We start from the raw sequence: 22158 nt of genomic DNA, 5'->3' as shown, positions 1-22158 counted from the left end.
AACCATTTTGGCAGCTGTGATTGTCAGACTTTGAGATGAGAGGACTTAAAATGCAGAATGAAACAGGTATTTTTGGACATGGTCAATGTAGGAATGGGTTTTGCTCAACTATGCACATTTGTTATGAGGGTGTTCTTTTTATTTTAAAGTTGTTCAGTTGTGAAGCACAGGAGAGGTACAATAAATGCATGTAAAAATGTTTTTAGTTTGTAAATCCAAACAAAATAAAAATAAAAACATAGAGAAGTAAAGTAATATAGTAATAAAGAGTTTGATAAACTCAAAAATTAATCATGAATCAACTACTAGGGGAAGGGCTCATTATTCAACAAAAACTGCTTAGGAAATTGGAAAGCAATTTGATGGATATTAGGTTTAGGCCAACATCTCATTCCATAAAACACAATAAACTCCAAATAGATACATGACCTAGATTTAAAAGATCACATTATAAAAAAAAATTAAGAGTATTAAACAACTATTGATAAGCAGGAAAATGTTTAAAGGAAGGTGACCAGAATGACGGAGTCTCTAGTCCAGGGGTGGAGAACCTGCAGTTCTCTAGGTCCTCAAGTGTGCCCCTTTGGCTGAATTCAAACTGTGAGGTTTGTCAATGCCCTATAATGAAGGAATTGGGGGTGTTCAGCCTAGAGAAAATTCCAGGGGCTGTGACACTATCTTCAAATACTTGAAAGGCTGACATCTAAAAGAGAGATTAGACTTGATCTATTTGGCCTGAAAAGGCAGAAAACAGAGCAGGTGGAATACATGGAATAGACAGTAGCTGCAAAGAAGTAATTTTAGACTTGATTTAAGGAAAAACTTCCCAACATTAGAACTATCCAGAAGTGGAATGAGCTGCCTCAATTTCCCTTCATCAGAGTCATCAAAAAATGGCTGGATAACCATTTGTCAGATACATGACAGAAAGGATTCTTTGGGGGAGCAGAGATAGTTGATGATAGTTGACATGGTGCCCTCCAATTCTGAAATTCTGTGGTTTTTCTTGGCTTCTATTAGTATGTGGCTGTCTGATTCACTTACGTTGAACATAAAACTAGTAGACTCCTTCACACAATGGGTTTCCTGGCTACTATACAATTCCAGTGGCTTAGATTCATGACCCTTGAGCTCAAACAGCATCTTGGGAAAGGGGTGGAATGCAGCGGAGAGGAGTTTCTGCTGCCCAGAAGTTGCCCTCTCATGGTAATGGTCAATATATGAGATGGTAACACAGGGACTTATTTGGCTAATAAATTTCTTCCAGTAACTCCCTTTACTAACATGTCTTTCTTTCTTTTCTCATCACCTTTATACACTACGAGGAACTGGTCTATTATTCCAGCTTTTCGGATAACCATAGTTATGATAATAATTATTCATCAACTAAGGCTCTTGAACAAGTCTAATACAATTACTGTATTTTAGTCACTACTTTGTGCAGTACGTTTCCTAACCTCTATACATTAACAGGAGGAATTCCCCCCTCTTTTTGGGCTGTAGTTAGAAACTAAACAGGAAGGCAAGCTCTCTAGTCAAAGAGATCCTCTCATGATCTCAAGCATTCAAACACCACAATAAGCAGTATTTTCCATTTTCCCCATGTACAACATATCACGCCCAGGCCCTCTGGGGCTCTCTAGCAGTAGTAAATGTCATGCTGTATTTGACATCTGCCTCTCTTTACAGCGTGCCAATAGCACAGGCCAGTCAATATCAAATTTTTCTTCTCCTAGGGAAACACTTGTTGGTCAGTTTTTCAATCACGTCTGACTCTTCATTGATCCCAATTGGGGTTTTCTTGGCAAAAACGCTGCAGTGGTTCGCCATTTCCTTCTCCAGCTCATTTTACAGATGAAGAAACTGAGGCAAACAGGGTTGAGCGACTTGCCCAGGGTGACATAGCTAGTAAGTATCTGAGGCCAAATTTTAACTCTATCCACCTCACTGTGTATACCTAGTATTCTAACTCACTGTCCACAGAGAAACAATGTCTCCTGAGAATAATGCAACTTTTTATTAGAGATTCTGAGTGTAGGAATATCTGTTTTAGTGACTGGCCAAAAACCTCTGTCCACTTTTGGTGATATCACCATGTTGAGGGTTAGTGGGAAACTTTTACCACTCCAATAGTTTTGCCATATCTTACACAGTTTTTTCATCCTTTCCCAAGAAGTAAAACAGACCCTTCAAGGATAAGGTTACAGCATCATAGATTTAGAGCTGAATGGAGTCTTAATAGTTGTCTAGTCAAAGTCCTTTGTTTTACAGAAAAAGAAACTTCCATTAGATAGTGATGAAATGACTTCTCCAAGTCATTTGTAACACCAAGTGTAAGTGACAGTTTTGGGATGTGAAATCAGGTCCTCCGATCCAAATCCAGTGCTCTTTCTACTTCACTGCCTTCATCACTAAGCTGATACATGTTCTGATGACTGTCTGTGCAACTTCCTCTCCATGTTTCTCTCTAGGAAATTCAGAAGGGGTTACTGATTCAGAGGACCCACACAGGGCAGTAAGTGCCTTATTTTTCTCCAAGAACAATTTACCCAATAATCTAAACACTTTTGTGGAGATTCCGAAACAATCTCTAGGACCCTTTCAAGGGCACCCTTTTTGTGGTTACTTGGTATTCTGTGCTCCAATCCTGTTCCATAGTTCACCTTCTGTGAAAGGCCAAGGTTTAACACCATTCTCTCAACGTAGGTTAAGCTAGTTCTCCTAAAAGCTGAGGAATCTGTTGCCAAGACCTGATTCACCTGAGGGCTTAGTCTCAAGCCAACAAGCTGTTCACGAGTCTCTTCTTAAGATCATACAAAAGTCTCCCTCCCACCCCCACCATGGAGAGTCGGGGCTCATGGGACATGGTGAGTGTCACAAAACCTCGTAAGTCACCACACCCTGCCCTGATGATCAGATACATTTCTATATGGAAATGACAAAGGCCACATTTAGCAAAGCTCAGTGTGGTATTATTGCGTAGGTGGTACAGTAGATAGCATTGGGCCTGGAGTTAGAAAGATCTGAGTTCTAATTCAGCCTCAGACATTGGCTAGCTATGGGACCCTGGAAAAGTCATCTGACCTCCATTTCCACAACCATAAAATGAAAATAAAAACAGCACCTACCTCCAGGGTTGTTGTGAGGATCAAATGAGCTAATATTTGTAAAGTGCCTAGTATGCTGCAGGTGTTCAGTAAATATTTCTTTTCTCTTCCTCCCTCTTTTTTCCCTCCCTTCCTTTCTTCTCCTTTTTATGCTATGGCTAAATTAACTCCTTTTGTTAAATGTTGAACTACCTCCAAGGATCCATCTCCTTTTGTTCCAATATTGGGATTAAACTACTAAGGGACCAGCTAATACCACTACATAGTTCTATTAAGGATCAACTATTACAGATGTTACATGCTTGAGTGAGAACCCTCATTTCTCCCCCCACCCAAAAAGAGCAACCTTGGAGTCAGAGATTCTTTGGGGACATTTAGGACCAGGTCGTGCTCTTGGCAGATATCAGAGTGATTTGCCATTTCCTTCTCCAGCTCATACTACAGATGCAGAAAATGAGGCAAGCAGGGTTAAGTGACTTGCCCAAGGTCACACAGATAGTAAGTGTCTGAGGCCAGATTTGAATTTAGGAAAATGAGTCTTCCTGACTCCAGGCCCAGCAGTCTATCCACTTACAGTTAGAAGGGATCATAGAGATAATCTAACACCTTCCTTTTACCGATGAGGAAACTGAGGCCCTCAAGAGGTGAAGTGATCTGTCTGATGGCACACAAGTATTATTAAGTCCTGGGGAGTGAGCCCAAGTACTCTGACTCCAAATACAGTGCTCTTCCCCTACCAAATATCTTTTTTACTACTCTCTTGGTTTACAGCCCCAGCTCAAAAAAACCTAGGGAAACACATGCAAACACAAACAACAGTCCAGTACACTGAAACTGATGCCCCTCTTATCAGCACGGCATTCACCATGTAAAATTATTAACTAATCACAATTATTAATTAATAATAGAGAGGGAAAGTTTATTAAAATGAGGAAGACTAAAGACAAACCTTGGAATGAATCACCATGAGTAACAAAGATGCATTTCCTGATTATTTGAGTGAGCTCTTTCCGCCAGTTGCGGTTACGGTCTTGGCCCATAGCCCTCTGGCTACTCCCTAGGCCTGAACTTCCTGCCCTTCTTCAGGGCTGTGTAGCTCAAAGTCAACGTTAGCAGCTATTTTTTGAGTTCTGGAATCTGTTAATGTCATATGCCTGTTATAGAAGGAGTGAAAAGAAAAAATGCCACACCTCTATCTTCCTCTAGTCTTTTAATTGATAGCACTCAGTCTCCAATGGTCCTTCTTCCCTGCTTAGATAAGGCCAATCCATCACTTTGCATATCCCTTGAGGAAGACACTTTATTTTCCCTACTTACTCAAATGGGAACAAACTTTACATCCTTCTGGGAGAGGTGATTTTAACATTTGCATAGGAGACACCTTGGAGGAGAAACTTTAAGGCAGAATCTTAGCTCACTAAGAACTGAATACTTTTGATGATCAGAAAATAGAAGCACAGTAGGATCTTTCAAACACCTTTCAGATAATTCTCTCAAAAGAGTTTGGCCTAACTATCCACACAGGGAAGACCGAGTAGATGGAGACTGTCTTTGGTCCAGACTCTGATTTCGTATGGACGACCCACAGTTTTGGTTCAGGATTACATATATCTGGAACAGTAACTGTGAGCAAAAATTGAATAGGAGGAGGATAATGGGATCAATTCCATGTGGAAAATTGTTCAGGGCATTTAATGAGTTCAGCCTGTCACGGCACCTGATGCACAGTAACCTCTTAATAAATTATTTTTTCCTTCCTTCTCTTTTTGACATTGATATTCTTCCAGGAATGCTATATATCTAAGAGTCCCCAAAAGATACCACACTATCCAAAGAATTAAAGGTACAGGTCACTAAAACGGCAATGGAAAAGCATGTGGTGGACATGTGGAATATTTCCAAGGGTGAGCTAGTAAACATTTAACAACCAGGCTCTTGGTTGGGCGGGGAAGGAGATGTATGCACACATTCTAATATCTAATTGACATTATTATCACTTTCCTAATTCTAGACAATCACCAAAAAAATAAATCAAGCCCTGATTTTTACTGATTGCTGATTTCTGAGGCGACGGCTAGGTGGCGCAGTGGATAGGGCACTAGGCCTGGACTCAGGAAGACCTGAATTCAAATTTGACCTCAAACACCTCCCTACTGGCTGTATGAACAAGATTTCTGAGGTATAAAAGCTCACAATGAAAATTTAATAATTTAACATTTTAATTTAAAATTTTACATTTAAATATAAAATTTAAAAAATTTAACAACTGGACTTGGCTCCAGCACACATCTGAATATTATTTCAGAGTTGAAGCAGCATAAAGGATATCAACAAATATGTGTATGCCTGGGAACAAAGATGATGATGATGATGATAGCTAGCATTGATATACTTTAAGGATAGGCAACCACTTTACATTGTCATCTCATTTGATCTTTACAACAACACTGTGAGACGGGTACAATTATTAATCCCAGTTTTACAGATGAAGAAATTGGGGTTCAAAGAAGTAAAATGACCTTGCCATCGTCACACAACTAGAAAGGGATTTGAACTCAGGTTCCTAGCTGCCACTCATTCAAGGAGAGTGAGGAATGGACAGCCTCCATACTCTCCTGGTATGTCCTCACAATGCCAATAAATCTAGAAGAAAGCTTCTAGAATAATGTAGAGGATTTATGGGAGAACACATACAAGAGTGGCAGAGAAAGTGTGGATCAGTTGCATTCTGTTCCCGTATTAATGGTATCACTTATCCATTGAAGCTTTTAAGATCCAAAATGAGAAAGAGGGAAAAAGGCCAAATGTCCAAGTACCAGCTACATAAAATGTCTTTGCTTTTATTTGCAAGAGGTTCCAGCAATTAACAAATTACTTTTAAGTAAAAGCAACCCTATTAAGGAGGCCAATGTTTCCATTATGTACATTCTGAACAATACTAAAGCAAGAAGTAGCACAAAATAATACTTCCCAGTCCCTCATATGTTATGGCACATTTACAAAAGCCAGAAAAACCATACATGCCCATGGCTTCGAAAAACAGCAACCACAAAACAAATGCTGCAAAATTATAAAGACTCAGTTTGGCTCTAGGGAAGAAATCTAAGAAGACACTTTCCCCTGCTTCTTTGCAGAAGTGGGGGCGGGGGGTGGTCTACGGATGTAGGATGTGGATGTGTTGATTGGTTTTACTGAAAATTTTTGAAAATTACTGAAAATTTTTCTCTTATTCCAATTTAAAAAAAAATCATTCTAACAGATAACTTTCTGGGAGAGAAGAAGAGAAAGACACAGGAGGAAATGAAAGTTATATAAAAGCAAAATATGCCAATAAAACCTATTAAAAACAAATGGGAGACTACAAAGAAGAGCTAGAGAGTAGAGAAGAAAGATGGAAGCTAAATAACAAATTAATATAGACAAATATTGATTTTAGGGTTTTAAAACTAGTCATCAGTGAATTGCCTTTTCTGCAATTTAGTTCCACACAGGTAAGAGACTTTTTTTGAATTAACCACCTCAGCCTACATATTTATACATTGTCATTTACCTGTCCATTCTTTGCTAGCAACCATCTACACCACTATTAAGACTGGCTAATCGCTATCATTTTTTCATGGACACAAAGAAAACCTAAGGGTCAATCTGGCCAAGGAATTCTGCACACACCGCCCCCAAAAAGGGCAAATACCTCCATTATATTCCTATAGGAATTTTTTAATCCAATATTTTTTACCCAGATATAAAAAAGTTGGTTTACAAAAGCCTACTGATTCGCCTCTGAGGTGTCCCCAAATATAAAGTCTTTATATTGTGTTGGAAATGGGGGAAGGAATGTAACTTTTTTTAAAGAAAGGAATTAGATAACTATGGAGTCAGAAAGTACTCCCCAGAAATTATATTGTGAGTAATTCTAAGTACAGGTACAAAACTGAATCTCATGCTGGCTTCTTATAAAAGATTAAGCTACAAAAAAAATTTTTTTTTTTTACCAAATCTGAGTAAAAGGGAAAAATTTTTTTCTGGTAGAGAACTTTATAACAATTGTCTTATTCAATAATTAACCTATTGTTCTAGATTTTTACACATTTCCTTACCTTTCGAAACTATAACCACATTATCTAGAAATAAGATTCTATTAAAAATAGATAGTGCCATGTATTCTCCTTCATCTCTCCTCTATTATCACCACTGAGTAGAGGGAAATGAAGTGATTAAGTTTATAGACTCTCTGGCCCAATTAATTTTCTATGGTTTTTAGGCTGTGCTATATACAGCTTAAAAATAGTCCCTATAAATTTCTACTCTCAAGTATCTATATTTCTGAAAGAGAGATATGGCGTTGATAATCCAATAATGCAGAAGAAAAAAATACAGAGTACTTGATATGAATGTTTTATAGTATTTTTTTTAGTTACGATTTGATATTATAGTTATAACAAATCACTCTGCTTCTGTCTAATATGCAGGAAGAACAACCAATATTAAAATTGCCTTAAATTCCCTTAGGCCTTATTATTTAGGCAATGAAAAGTGGCCCTGGAGTGTGTCTTAGTAATGAGAGATAACTGGCTGGAAATTAACAATATGCAATGGGTAATTCACAAATTATCCCATCATCCATGCACAAATAATTGACAGCTGATTTACAATACTGTTACTACAGTATTGCTTTAAAATTTCACACAAAATATATTTCCATCTCAGCCATTTGCAAAAGATAACACACGCAAGAAAAATAAAGAAAGTAAAAAATACGTTTTGCATGATTTTACATGTGTAATTGATACATTGCTTGCCTTTTCACAGGATGGGGGAGAGTCAGGAGAAAGAATCTGGAACTCCAAATTTTTAAAAATAAATGTTAAGATTCTTTTAACATGTAATTGGGAAGTAATTAATGAAATAAATGAAAATGTTTTAAAAAATTCATACCAATCAACTTGATATTGTTGTCTTCATCCAGCAGTAAATTTTCTATCTTCAAGTCTCTGAAATAAACAAAATGGAAGAGTATTTTGGATAAGTATATCTAGTCACATATTATCATTGTCCCAAAACAAATAAGCTGCTTCAGTAATATCTTTAGTTATTGCTAGATTTTTCTTCTGAAGTTTACTCAATCACCAAACACATAAAGTAGTATAAAATTCTATGCTAAATTATACATACTATATTACACATATTATACACAATATTATGCATATTAGCATATTCTATGCTAAATTATACATATGCTGTCTAGGAGTTCTATGAAACAAGAGGACCAAGAAAGAAGGAAAGGGCTTTCTGGAAGAGGTAGAACTTAGGGGGGCCCTGAAGGATAGCTGGATTTGAATAAGCAAAAGAGGAAGAAATGGGCATTCTAGGAAAGGGAAACTGAACAAAAGCAAAGAAGTAGAGATGAGAACTTTATGTTTGTGGGAGATCTGCCTGAAGGGTAAGAATGAGAACAAAGGGTTAAGAAAGTTAGAAATACATCACTTAATCCAATCATCCTCCCAATGTTATTTGTGCAGAGGCCAAAGGTGGTCCACCAAATGGCAGGTGGCCCTGCTTTCATGTGGTCCTCCTAGAATTATACATTCAAATTTAGAATCCCATGGGTGATTAACAAATTCCTTTCAGCATAGAACAAATATGCTAATTGGCCACTTGGATGGGTAGAGACATCTGTGCTTACATCTGCATCTAGTGAATAGGAAAGAATCACTGCACCCCTACCCACTCTATGTACATATTTCTTTATGGGGGAGGAAGGAGAATTATGTGCCTTCCCTTTTAAAGGGCAATTTTAATTTCCCCTCCAAAACCAAAAAATTTAAGTTAAAAAAATAAGTTAAACACTAGTAAAAACAGAATTCTATGAAAACCAGTTATAAAGTAGGAGTGCTATATGATGCAAAGGAAGGAAACATACTTTGTATGAGTTGCCTTCTCCAAATGTATTCAGGCTGAAAGCTTTGAGAAGAATGACTGCAATGTTGAAAAACTTAAGGAAATATTTAATACATGCGAGAGGAGAGAGATGGTAAGTGGAATACGATAAAAGAGAACAAGATTATTAAATTCAATAAAGAGGAAATTTGGTGACAGCAGGCCTACAGAAAGGATCAAATAGAAGCATCAAGACAAAATGATGGGATGGACAAAAGATTTATCATCTTAAGTCTTCTATACCTGCTAGACTAAAAGAAGAAAAATATTTTTTAAAAAGTGTAACATTTTTTAAAAGAAAGAAAAAATGTCAAAGACCAATGGAATCACATTATCAGAATTAAATATAAATGTAAAAATAAGCCCACTGAAAATAATGTCATAGATGCCTTTATGGACAGCACAAACAGACCTGGTTAATATAGGTCATTTAGCAATTTGGTACCCACGCATTAATGTTCTTCAAAGACTCAAGAAATAACCAATCTTAAACTGTCCTAGTGTGCTAGTGCTAGTGATTTGCTGACTCAAAGCTATGTTAACTTGATCCCAATCAGCCAGGTCAATGTACTGGTCTCATGAAAGTAAAATGTGATAGCTTTTGGCTTTCTCTATTTCCCTTCAATTTTACTTTTTCTAATTTCCCTACGTACCACCTGTTTCAAAAGGCTCTCCCACAGAGACCACAGTATCTTTAAAAGCCAAATGGAATGCAGTACATGTTGTAGGTTAAAGCCAAAAGCTTTGCCAGATTCAGTTCAGTTCAACAAATATTTTTAAAGCAATTTATGCTATCTGTTTGGAATCACAGTTCTAGCTGTCACTGAATGAGGTCTTTTCCCTATGGAATCAAACAGTGTATATGTTTATCTTTATCTATGAGGATCTATGAGATGAAGTATGAGGAGAGAGAGAAGAAAGGTGAGAAGAAAGTTCTTGCTAAAATTGTCAACTGTTACATTCCGAAGAGACTTTAAAAAGATAATTCTGTGAGAACGAAGTCTGTTATAAAGAGACTGTTTTCTTGTCATGGCTGGAGAGAAACTAGAGAAGACAGAAAAAAAGTGGGGAGCTTTTTGGATGAAACTGTTTTCAATTTATCTTAACAAAGAAGATTTTAAAGAAGAGACTTAACTTGGTATTTGAGAGAAACTAAATGATATGGAACTGTGTGTAAGTGAAGAGGTTATTTGTCATTGTAGTGAAGACTTGAGACGATAGTTGTTATAATCTTTCTTGTAGCCAAAATATTGTAAATAATTATCTGTCTTTGTTATTTACTTCATTTCATAAGGTATTGATCTAAATGTATTCAGTTTTTTACTTTTTTTTAATCATAGGAGAGTAAAGGATTTAAAATACAAAAAGGTGAGTATTATTGGGAAAGGATGTTTCTCTTTAGTTTACTAAGTAATATTTAATTTGTTCAGGGTGGGGATCTATGCTAATTATTTAATGAGAAAAGTTGTATTTTATTAGAAAGAAAATACCCAAGAATGTCTCTGGATTAATCTAAAGCTCATGATAAGAAGATTAAATATGAGAAAGAATCAACCAGCAGGTTGAAGGGTTACCTACAAATGTACGGTCAATCCTATAAACTATTGTGATTGATTACTACTTCCCCCAAACCAGACTTCTTGATGAATAGGTTTTAAAAGTTGATTTTAAGATTATTTTTTCCTCTCCTTGAAGATGAATGCTTCATTATAGCCAAATGTTTAATTCCAATGAATCTTTTTGGACTCTACCCAGAGTCCAACCAAATGCAAATTTAGTTCAGCAGACAAATTGACCCTCCTACCCATCTGTGATACAATGATCGCTGAGGTTCAGAATTATGATCCTGAGGTCTTAAAATACTTTCTGGAAAATAAGAGAAAGATTAAATTGTGTTGTGCATTGTATTGTTTTCTAATTACTAAAAATGACAATTAACTAAAGTGTTGACTTGCTTGACGCATAGTAGGAGCTTAAAATGTTTCTTGACTGACTGATCAAAATACCTTGTGTTTCTCTGATACTTATACCTGATAGTTTACCATATCAGCATGTTACTGGGCAAAAGTTTTGTTTCTATTTTAAGGATCATTTTTTTATGGTTTATCTTTCACTCTAAACCTGTACCTCCTCTAAAACTTCCCTATTTTTCTTGTAGGTGACACTAACCTCTAGGCCACCCAGGCTTGAAACCTCAGAATAATTAGACTCTTTTTTAAAAATTAAATTCTATTTTATTTTCAGATCTGCATTCTTTCTCTTTTACCTCCCCCAGTACCACTTTGAGAAAGTGAGAAAAACAAAAACCATTACAAACATGTGCAGTCAAGCAAAACAAATTCTCACATTGGCCATATCCAAAGTGAGGGAGGAGGGGAACATCTGAATCTGTACTCTGAATTCATTGCCTCTTCATCAAGAGATGGGTAGTTTCACCCTGAGTAGTTGGGAACTGTGGTTGATCATTGTGTTGAACAGAGTTTCTAAGTTTTTAAAAGTAGTTTGTCTTTATAATATTGCTCTCATTGCATAAGTTATTATTCTGGTTCTCCTCACTTCACTTTGCTTCAGGTCATACAAGTCTTCCCAGGTTTCTCTGAAACTATTCCCTTCATCATTTCCAACAGCACAATGGTATTTCATCACAAACATATACCATGACTTGTTCAGCCATTCTTCAATAAATGGGTACCCCCTTGGTTTCTAATTCTTTGTCACCACACAAAAAAGATGCTATAAATATTTTTGCAGAAATAGGTCCTTTTCTCTTGTTTTGATCTCTTTCAGGTACAAGTCCTAATAGTGTTATCACTGAGTCAAAAAATGTGCAATTTAGTAATTTGGGGGGTAATTTACAGTTCTAGCAACAGTGCATTAATGTACCTTCCCCACCCCCACCCCCAAAACTCCTCCTGCATTTGTTGGTTTCCTTTTATGTGCACTTTGGTAGCCTGATGGGTGTGAGGTAGTACCAAAGAGTTGCTTTAATTTGCATTTATCTAATTATTATTAGTGATTTAGAGCATTTTTCATATGGTTAACAATAGCTTATATTGCTTCCTCTAAAAACTATCTGTTCATGACCTTTGACCAGTTATCAGTTGGGGAGTCATTAGCTTCTTTCTTTTCTTTCACCACTCATATCCAATCAATTGTCAGGTCCTATCAATTCTACCTCTACAACACTGTTCACAACTGCCCCCTTTTCTAGATATTTGGCCTCCAGGCCTTCTTATAACAACTTGCCTAGACTATAGTGACGATCTCCTACCTGAACTTTCTGCCTCCAAACTTTTCCCATCTCCAACCTGACTTTTATACAGCTACCATAATAGCCACTTCCTAGTCCACAAGTCTGACCGTGTCATTTTCTGGTTGCAAAATCTTTTTCTATTTTATTGTTTGTTTTCTTATTGTGTTGCTTTATTATTATTTATTTTATTATTGCATTGTTTTATAATTTATTTGTTGCTGAGTTGTTTCAGTTGTGTCTGACTCTTTGTGACCCCATTTGAGGTTTTCTTGGAAAATATACTGAAGTGGTTTGCCATTTCCTTCTCTAGCTCATTTTACAGATGAGGAAACTGACGCAAACAGGGTTAAGATGAGTCTTCCTGATTCCAAGCTCCGTGCACTATCCGCTGTGCCACCTAGCTGCCCTTTAGCTAGCTCTCTCTTGCTTATATGACGAAATACAAACTCTAAGAAGTCCTACACAATCGAGATTCACTCTACCTTTCCAGGATCATTTCACATTACTTCAAGCACTCTATGTTACAGCCTATCTGGACTTTCCCCCTAATTCAACATGATGTCTCTTACCCTGGTGAATGCAGAAAGACTGTCCCCCATTCCTGGAATGCACTCCCACCTAATCTCTACTTTTCAGAATCTTTCTCTGTCTTCAAGGGTCGACTCAGAGGCCACTGCCTCATGAAGATGTCTCTCATCACCCCAGCTAAAAACAGTGCCTTCTTACTCCAATTTCTCGGACCACACTATCTGGTTCTTTCCTTTGCCTCAGTCACACCGGACTTTGTTCTACACGTATCATCCACATGTAGCAATGTCCCCAGTAGAATGTAAGCTTTCTTTAAGGGCGGGAACTTTGTCATTTTTTTATCTTCATATTCCAAGCACCTAGCTTAAGTGTTCTAGGCAGCTAAGCAGTGCAGTGGGTAGTGTTCTAGACCTGGAATCAGTAAGACCAAGAGTTCAAATCCATCTTCAGACTTAGTAGACGAGTGATGCTGGGCAAGTCAATTAACCACTGTTTGCTTCAGTTCCCTCATCTGTAAAATGGGTAATAGCACTCACCTTTCCATGATTTTGTGCGGATAAAGTGAGATATTTATAAAGTACTTTTCAAAGCTTTGAGGTGCTTTATAAATATTAGCTATTATTCAAATTTGTTGAACTGAATTAAAGTGAATTTATGGGAAAGAAGATGCATTTGGGACAAATATTTCAAAAAAAACAACCAGTGTTTGGAGACACAGCATTTTAAATAAACTAGAAAAAAAAGATCTCAGGTGCAATAGAGTTTGTAATAATGCTTAATCAGGTCAGCAATTACGAACAAAAGCTTCACCCAAGGGCCTTCAAACTTACTTGTTTCTGCTCTTTCTATCCCTCATCCCTGGTGACATACTACCAGGGGGAGACTGGATACAGTTAATCCTACTCCTTCACTTCACCCATACCCGCGCTCAAGTGCCAGAGGGGTTTATGTGGTAAAAGGAGTGTAGATGGGTCCGGCAGCTGTTCTATGGCCTTAGTCAGGGTCCAAATAATCTTCCTTGGAGCTCAATAATGAGGATTAGGAGGGACAAGCAGAGATAACAAGCGTTCTATGTACTATCGACAGCACTGGACTGGGAGTCTGAAGACCTGGGTTCAAGACTAAACTCAGCCCAAACATCACCTCTCAGGATTTCCTCATCTATAAAAGAAGAAAGGATGAACCAGAAATCTTGAAGGTCTCTTCTGCTTCTCACAGCTTCTGTTAACTCTGCACCTGGATTTTCTTTATTTTTTTTCTCTCCCCTCCATAGTCCTCCAAAATAAACAATTTTTTTTTCTTAATGGGGAACTTTACTCTTCTGGAAAGCCTCTCCTCAGACATTATAAAGCATGGGAAGGTGACAATGACAAATCTTGTTTCATTTTAAGCCTAGGTGATTGACTCACAGAACAGGGATATGAGAATGATGGGGATGGGGAGGGAGAAGGAAAGATGTTTGAGGGAGGGTTTTATCTTCTTTCATTCCTACACCCTGAAAGACTATGGATAGAGAGAAGAAGGAAATACAGTGCATCAATAACTTTTGTTAGCTTTAAGATTTTTTTCTTGTTTTCTTTTCCCAATCTGTGGCAATATCTACTTATCTAATCATTAAACTCACGATACCTAATGGAGGAAGTCAGTGTTGAGAGAAAAAACGCAAAAGGACACTAATTAGCATAGCAAGCAAAGGCTATTATTTAAGTAATATGAAATAATAGAGAAGATAACAGTGGGAAAAAGGATGAGAAGAGGAAGACAGAAAGCTATTGCACAGAGTAAAGAGATAAAGTAACACTTTAGGAATTTCAAAGAAACCTACTAAGGGGGTCAAAAGTCAAACTGAAGAGTTAAAGAATATAAGACCAGTAAAGGAGTGGTAGAAAATCATAAAAAAAAAATGATTTGATGAGTGGTTAAAAAAAAAAACAACAACCAGTGTTTGGAGACACAGCATTTTAAATAAACTAGAAAAAAAAAGATCTCAGGTGCAATAGATTTTGCTATAATGCTTAATTAGGAAACTAGAAAAAATTTCCTGGGGCAACAGAGAAAAGATGAATTTTATTAATGGTACTTGAATGGGAAAAACAAAGGGAGAAAAAGTTTAAAATCACTAGCTTCTTTTTAAAGATGTCTACATGTCAAATCTATTATACCAAAAAATACAAATGATTTTAATCTTTATTTTGGGGATCTGTGTTTATGGTAAAAACTAACAAGGGTCACAATAAAAACAATTTGCCTTACTGAGTTGTTTTCAAAATCAAATTGATGTTGAAAATGACGAACCTCTACAAATTCAGTCAGTCACTGTCATTGAAAAAAAATCCCCCAAGTTTTACCTTTTCTAACATTTTAGATAAAAAAACAGACCCACAGAAAATATTCACTATTATGGAAGCGTATCAAAATCTAATTCTTAGTTCAAATAAAAATATTAAGAAATAAATATTTCTCCAGGCTAAAGTCCTTTCTAGACCATTTTTTGGGTCCTGGTTCAAAATTCTCATAAATATTATTTCCAAATGTCTTGTTAGAAACACGCTTAAGGTGGCATGAGGGCATACTGCCAATTTGGACATTTCTCTCTCAAGTAGACAATGCTTGAATTCAGAATAATGACAAATCAATAAAAATTGTTTCTGGTAGGCTTGTGCCCAAAACAGAATATATTATTAATATTATTTGATAGTTAAATCATTACCCCCTGTGTACATATTTCTTCTCATGAGAGGTCACACATTTCTAATTAGCACCTGAATGTGAACACAGGGCATATCTTACTGTCTTCTGAAAAGGCACCTATTCTCCTCCTAACCAAAAAAATCTTCTAAACAATCCACCAATTTATGCTAAGCCTAACACTCTATAACTGTATAACTTCAGGAGGTCAATCCTCTTTATTTGCTTTTACATTTGTTCTTAAGCAAGGAGAGCCCTTTCAAAATATTAGAACAGAGTTACTGCCCTGGGTGTGGTGGTGTTGATTCACATTGAAGCCTAAGGTTTGGCTCCCTTGGATCATCTTCCTCCTGTCTTTCCTCCATCCCACGGCTGTAGGACTAGTTTCTTCTTACACAGAAGCTGCTGTGCTATCTTTGTTCCATACCGATTGAGTCTATTTGGTTATTTTTAAGTGAACAAATGAATCTCAAATTATCCTCTCTGCAGAATTAGTGTTTTTTTTAATGCATGTTAAGGGCAGAAGCTCTGATTCAGTGAGGGAAAAGACCAGACTCTGGCATCCTGCCACATAAGTTATGCTTGGGGGAAAAGATGCTACATTTAAACAAGCTATACGTCTTAGTCTGTGTTAAATCCAGTAATGAAATGGTGAGAACAAACAACACCTAAGTGCCATATATCAAAGATATACAGAGCAGTTTCAGCTCTATGGTAACAAAATGTGATGGATATAATAATAATAGCTCACATTTATATATTAATTATTATCCCCACTTATGTAGTGCTTTCCAGTTTACAAAACACTTTCCTTACAGTAACCCTGTAAGGTATGCAATACAAGCAATAGCTATATATACTCCTTTTAAAAATGAGACGCCAGAAGCTGAAAGAGGTCACACATCATCACATAGCTAGGAGGCTGCAAAAGTGAAATTCAAATGAAAACCTTTTTCCTTCAAGTCTAAATGCAATATCCCATTAAATCAAGAACTGTGTTAGCTTAATTTACATCTATATGAAGCAACAAGATGGCACAAGGGATAGAGCCCTGGAACTGGAGTCAGGTAGAGTTGAGTTCAAATCCAACCTCAGATACTTGCTAGCTATGTGACCCTGGGGAGGTCACTTAACCTCTGCAATGTCTCAATTTCCTGAACTGTTAAATGGGAATAATGATACCACCTACACCCAGGGCAGTTGTGAGAATCAAATGAGATAACATTTGTAAAGTGCTTTACAAACTTGAAAGCACTATACAAATGTAGCTACATTAAAAATGGTATAAATAAGATTTTTAATGTGTATATAATAACTATCAAAGTTTATATAATATTTAAATAGTTTAGGGATTAACACTCAGACATAATGAAAAACTAAATGTTAGGATAACCTTGGGTAAGTTCAATATTTAGTGATAAAATAGTAATAATAAGTCCTATAATAATAAAAGTTCACATTTGTGTAAGTATTTTACGATTTACAAAATGCTTCAAAAGCAAGATGCATCCATTTACTTAAAAACCAGTTCCAAATGGTAGTAGACTATTGTGTTAGACATGTTAGACCTCTCAAAGGCTCCAGTGAGATACCTTTAAGCTCTCTATAAATGATCTTATTTGAGCTTCACAATAACCTTTTATGACAAGTAATGCACATATGATCATTTTCATCTTAGAGATAAGGAAGCAGAGGCCACAAAACTGATGTGATGTGCCCAATGTCCCACATCAGTGAGGACCAAAGCTAGGACTTACTCCCTGGGCTCCAAATCCAGCATTCCTTCCCCAAAACACAATGCAATTAAAAAACTCTCAAAATCCTTTTATCCACATATTTACAAGTATGATGCCTAAGTACATTTTGGTTATACAATTACTTTGTTTACAAATCACACTGAAGATATTAAGACCATTTTTTGTATGTCATTTTCTTCTCCTGGATAGAAATACCTAACCTTAAGTCATTTAAAGGAGAGGTTTGTCTTCTTCAGGAAAGAAATGTTGTAAATATTAGACCCATTGTGAGGCTACTTACGCTTAAAATGATGGAATATGCTCATTAAAGCTAAGAAACGAAGTCAAAGGCTACCAATAATCAATTCTAACCTGGGTTTTGGAAAGAGATGTCTAAACAGCTGGGACAAGGTGCTATCCAATTTTTTTCAAAATAGGTAGGAAAGCGTAAAAGTTCCCTGCTAACCTGCAAAAATATTTCTGATGTTTTTCACTTAAAAAAAAATCTACTTAGCAGTATTACAGAATATGTGTATGTAGATGTGTATGTATATGTGCATGTGTGCATATATATTTAAGGAGAAAGTGGAGAGAGGGAAGTAGAAAACTAAGAATCAAAGAAAAAGACAGTATTCTTTTCACTATCAATACATTATTAAATCTATTCTTTTGACATTCTGACAGTAATTGCTTTGAGACAGATAAAATGGTGCTTAAATTACTCTAAAAAGATTGTTGAGAATTTCATGTGAGTGGTTCCAATTTGAACACCAAAGTTTTCACTAGTATTTTTTTTAAATGTTTGTCTCATTTCTGACAATAAGAAGGCCTGTGTAAACACTATTGGTACTATTTTCCTCTAACACCAGTGAAGTTAGTAATTTTGCTCTGATTCATAGTTGAAGTTTCTGGTTTTCTCATTTTAATTAAAAAAAAAACAAGCCACACATCCCAGAGTGTATCATTTCCTAAATAATGGCAGAGCTATGAGTGTTTAGTCTATCTACACATGAAGGTATTTATTGTTGGCACGATCAAATATAGTATATAAATCACTTAATGTTGTTGAACGTTCCCTTCCATATATATCCTGGGCTCAAAAAGTTCTAGCAAATAATGGTTTCATGACATCTGTGGTTAAACACACACACACACACACACACACACACACACTCCAAACCATAAAAAGGGATTTTCATAAGTCTAGATGAAAATAATCCTTCCTAAAGATTTATGAGTCCAAGCTTTATAGTATTCTGGAAAGTTATCTCAGGGACATGATATTTCACTCTTGTCTTATGTCTTTGAGTAAGACTTGGTGGAAAGATAATTGTTGCCAAACATTTTTAAGAGAGTTTAAGTCAAGAACATTTCATTCTTTACCCTTCAAAGTCACTGCTACTCAAGACCTATTCATGACAGACAGTACGGAAAGACACACTGGATCCTTAAGCAAATGTAAAAAACCATAGGTTGTTAAATTAAAAGAAAAATAAAGGCAAGAACCCACATCAATGGCAAAACACTGATTTTTTTAAACATGCAGAACAACTGATATTTGTAATCTTCAAGAAGGATTATCTTTTGCACGTAGTTATGCAATTTTGCTTTGCTTTGTTTTATTTGGGGGGTGGGATGGAGTGGTATGTAGGTGTCTGTTCTGTTGTTTTTTAACATAGTCTTGAAACTAGCCCAAGTAAACTGAGGGAGGTGGGGAATAGATTGGAAAAAAGGTTCCCAAACTCTTTCAGTTCATGGCTCCCTTAGTGTCTCAGTAATTTTTTCACAGCATTCCTAGGACAAAAGAAATACCTAACAATTCTATTTATTCAGTGGTTAGGTCCAAAAAACTAAGTCTCAACAACTTAGTAGCTGAAAAAATACACATAAATTGAAAGAAAAATAAGTTTTATTTTATTATTAAATAATCACAATTATTTTCTAATGAAGGGCAGTTAGGTAGCACAGTGGATAGAGTGTTAGACCTAGAGTCAGAAAGACTCATCTTCCTGAATTCAAATCTGGCCTCAGACACTTAATAGCTATGTGACCCCCAGCAAGTCACTTAACCCTGTTTGACTCAGTTCTTCATCTATAAAATGAGCTGGAGAAGGAAATGGCAAACCACTCCAGTATTTTTGCCAAGAAAACCCCCAATGGGGTCACAAAGCGTTGGATGCAATTGAAACAACTGAACAACATACTAATGAGATGGGTGCACTTGTTGGGCACTGCACAAATTCTCAAACCTTGGAATCAAGAGTGGACACAGCCACCCTCATTTCCTGTTTCACATTGATTTCTGACCAGTACTTTCAGGAAGTCTCTTGTGTGAAGAACTGAGAATGACACCACAATTGTATACTGAGTATAGTAGTGCCCACAACAGTAATAGGGAAGTGGGGGAAGAAGTAACTTTAGATATGTTGAGCTTGAGATGCCTATGGAACATCCGGTTAGAAGGAGACGTTGGAAATGTAGGGAATGGAGTTCAGAAGAAAGACTAGGTCTGGACACAGACATGGGGAATCATCTACATTGAGACGATAACTCCATGGGATCATCAAATGAGATAGTACAGAGAGATAAAAGAAGAAAGCTCAGGACAGAGACTTAGGTGACACCATGATTTTACTACTGTATTATATGAAAATGTCTGCTTTTTTATTTTGAATTGGTTCACAAGAGACTAGGATGAACCAGTCAGACAGACAGGAGGAGAACCAAGAGGGAATAGTGTCACAAAAACCCAAGGAGAGAGTATCCAGAAGTAGAAAATAATCAAGTGTCAAATGCTACAGAAAGATCAAAAAGGATGAAGACTGAGAATTACTCAGTCATTTGACTTGGCAATTAAGAGATCACTGAATGCAAATGCCCATCAGTTAGGAAATGACTGAACAAGTTAAAGTACACAAATGTGATAGAATAGGGTTGTGCTTTAAGAAATAATGGGCATTGTTTGCCTTCTCAGTGGGTGGGAGGAATGTAGGACGGAGAGAGAAAATTTGGAACTCAAAAAAATTTTTAATGAATGCTTAAAATAAATATTTTTTAAAAGAAAAAAAGAAACAATGAAGGGGACAGTTTTAAAAAATCTGGGAAGACTTATGAACTGATGCAGAGTGAAGTGAGCAAAGACAGAATAATTTATACATAACAACAATATTTCAAAGATAAACAACTTTGAAAAATTTAGGCTGATCAACACAATGACCAACAATTCCACTGGACTCATGATAAAACATGCCACCCACTTCCTGAAGGAGAAGTAATAGAATCAGAGTGGAGACTGAGACACAAGTTTTTGGGACATAGACAATGCAGGAATTTGTTTTGCTTGATTACACAAGTTCGTCATGGGAGATTTGGGTTTTCTTTGATTCTTGATGTTGAGGGAGGAGGAAAGGCAAGAGATGGAAGGAAGAGAAAAGCAGGTCTTTATTTGAAAAAAATAATTAAAAAATAGAGATTATTGGCAACTTTAGAGGCAGTAATTTCAGTTAAAAGAGGTTAGAAAGCAGAATGTATATGGCTTAAAAGAAAATAAGGAGAAAATGGAAGATGATTTATTCAAAGCATTTACCAGAAAAAGGAAGGAGAGCTATACAATGATAGCCAGCTGGGATGACTGGATCAAGTAAGGGTTTTTTCAGAACGGGGGAGACATAGATGTGTTTAAAAGCAGCAGAGTTGAGAAGCCAGTAAATACTCTGCTAATCTTAGTAGAGAGGTTGTGGATAATGGGTATGGAATTTTGCATGCACTATCAGGCACAATCATGTGTTGGTCAGTTTTGTTTAACTGTTCATGCTTTTTATAATATAGAGGTCTACTATGAGAAGAAATGACTGTGATATAAAAACAAAACTTTGAAAAAAGGAATTATAATGAACTTACAAAAAATATTAAAGTGCAAAAGTCTTTTAAAAAATAATGTAACCTATTTAATTTGGTCAATTATATCTAACAATTATAGCAATGATGGCACTTACCTGTGGACCACTCCTGCCCGATGAAGATGCTCTACTGCTAAGATAAGTTGCCTGATGTATCTGCGGGTTTCGTGCTCCTCCAGTCTTTTTTTCTCATATATTTTGTGCATCAGGTTGCCACCAGGACACAGCTCCATGACCAGGTAATAGCTATTTTCTGTCTCCAAGATATCAAGTAGTTGAGTGATGTTGGGGTGCCGGATCATTTGCTGGATCTGCCCCTCTCGCCTTAGATTTTTTGTGACATAAGTGTCCTTTTTGGCTCTCTTCTTGTCAATAATCTTCACTGCCACCTGAAGAGAAATCATGGATAAGGCTGCTATCATATGGTACAACCATAGGTAATTCTAGGGTCATAAAGGGTGGCAACTGGGAGACATGAGACTTGGAATCAAAGAGACCCGAGCTCAAATTCCGCTTAGTAGCTGTATGACTAAGTCACTTAACCTTTCTCTGCCTCAGTTTCCTTATCTGTAAAATGGAGGTTGAACACCATAGGACCTATCCCCGTGGGTTGTTGTAAAGATTAAATGAGATAACATGTGGAAAGCACTTTGTAAATCCTCAAGTGTTATATAAATGCTAACTACATACACCAAACACAGAAAATAAATAGCTATTGACATGATCAACTTACCAACAGGAGAATATCTGCTATTTTTCTCTGAGATCTAACTTTTATTTATCTAGTTCGAGGAGAAAACAACTCTTAAGGGACAGTAATCAAAGTAGATAATGAAATTTACTTGAGTAATCTGTCTTGATGACTCTGAATCCTTTTTTTGTGGAAATATATAAACTCTCATTTGGTCTCAGGTGATTGATAATTAACTTGATTCTCTCCCAGGGGTTCAGAAAGGTGAAAGAATATATTGTTCTAGATTGCAAAGGAGAAAAGAATTTTTCCCTTTTCC

The 22158-nt window shown here is 36.5% G+C and overlaps 1 protein-coding gene across 1 annotated transcript in view; it reads right to left on the bottom strand.

Annotated features, from left to right (window-relative positions):
- HUNK (hormonally up-regulated Neu-associated kinase) overlaps positions 1-22158 on the bottom strand; it is a 146683-nt gene that overhangs the window by 63421 nt on the left and 61104 nt on the right. The window contains exons 2-3 of the mRNA XM_036747362.1: positions 21245-21537; positions 8043-8098 (exon numbers count right to left, since the gene is read on the bottom strand). Of these exons, the coding sequence (XP_036603257.1) occupies positions 8043-8098; positions 21245-21537 (349 nt within the window). The remainder of the gene's footprint in view (positions 1-8042; positions 8099-21244; positions 21538-22158) is intronic.

This window comes from Trichosurus vulpecula, chromosome 2, assembly GCF_011100635.1.
Source record: "Trichosurus vulpecula isolate mTriVul1 chromosome 2, mTriVul1.pri, whole genome shotgun sequence".
In the NCBI taxonomy this organism is placed as follows: Eukaryota; Metazoa; Chordata; class Mammalia; order Diprotodontia; family Phalangeridae; genus Trichosurus; species Trichosurus vulpecula.
This window is presented reverse-complemented; position numbering and strand designations above follow the sequence as displayed.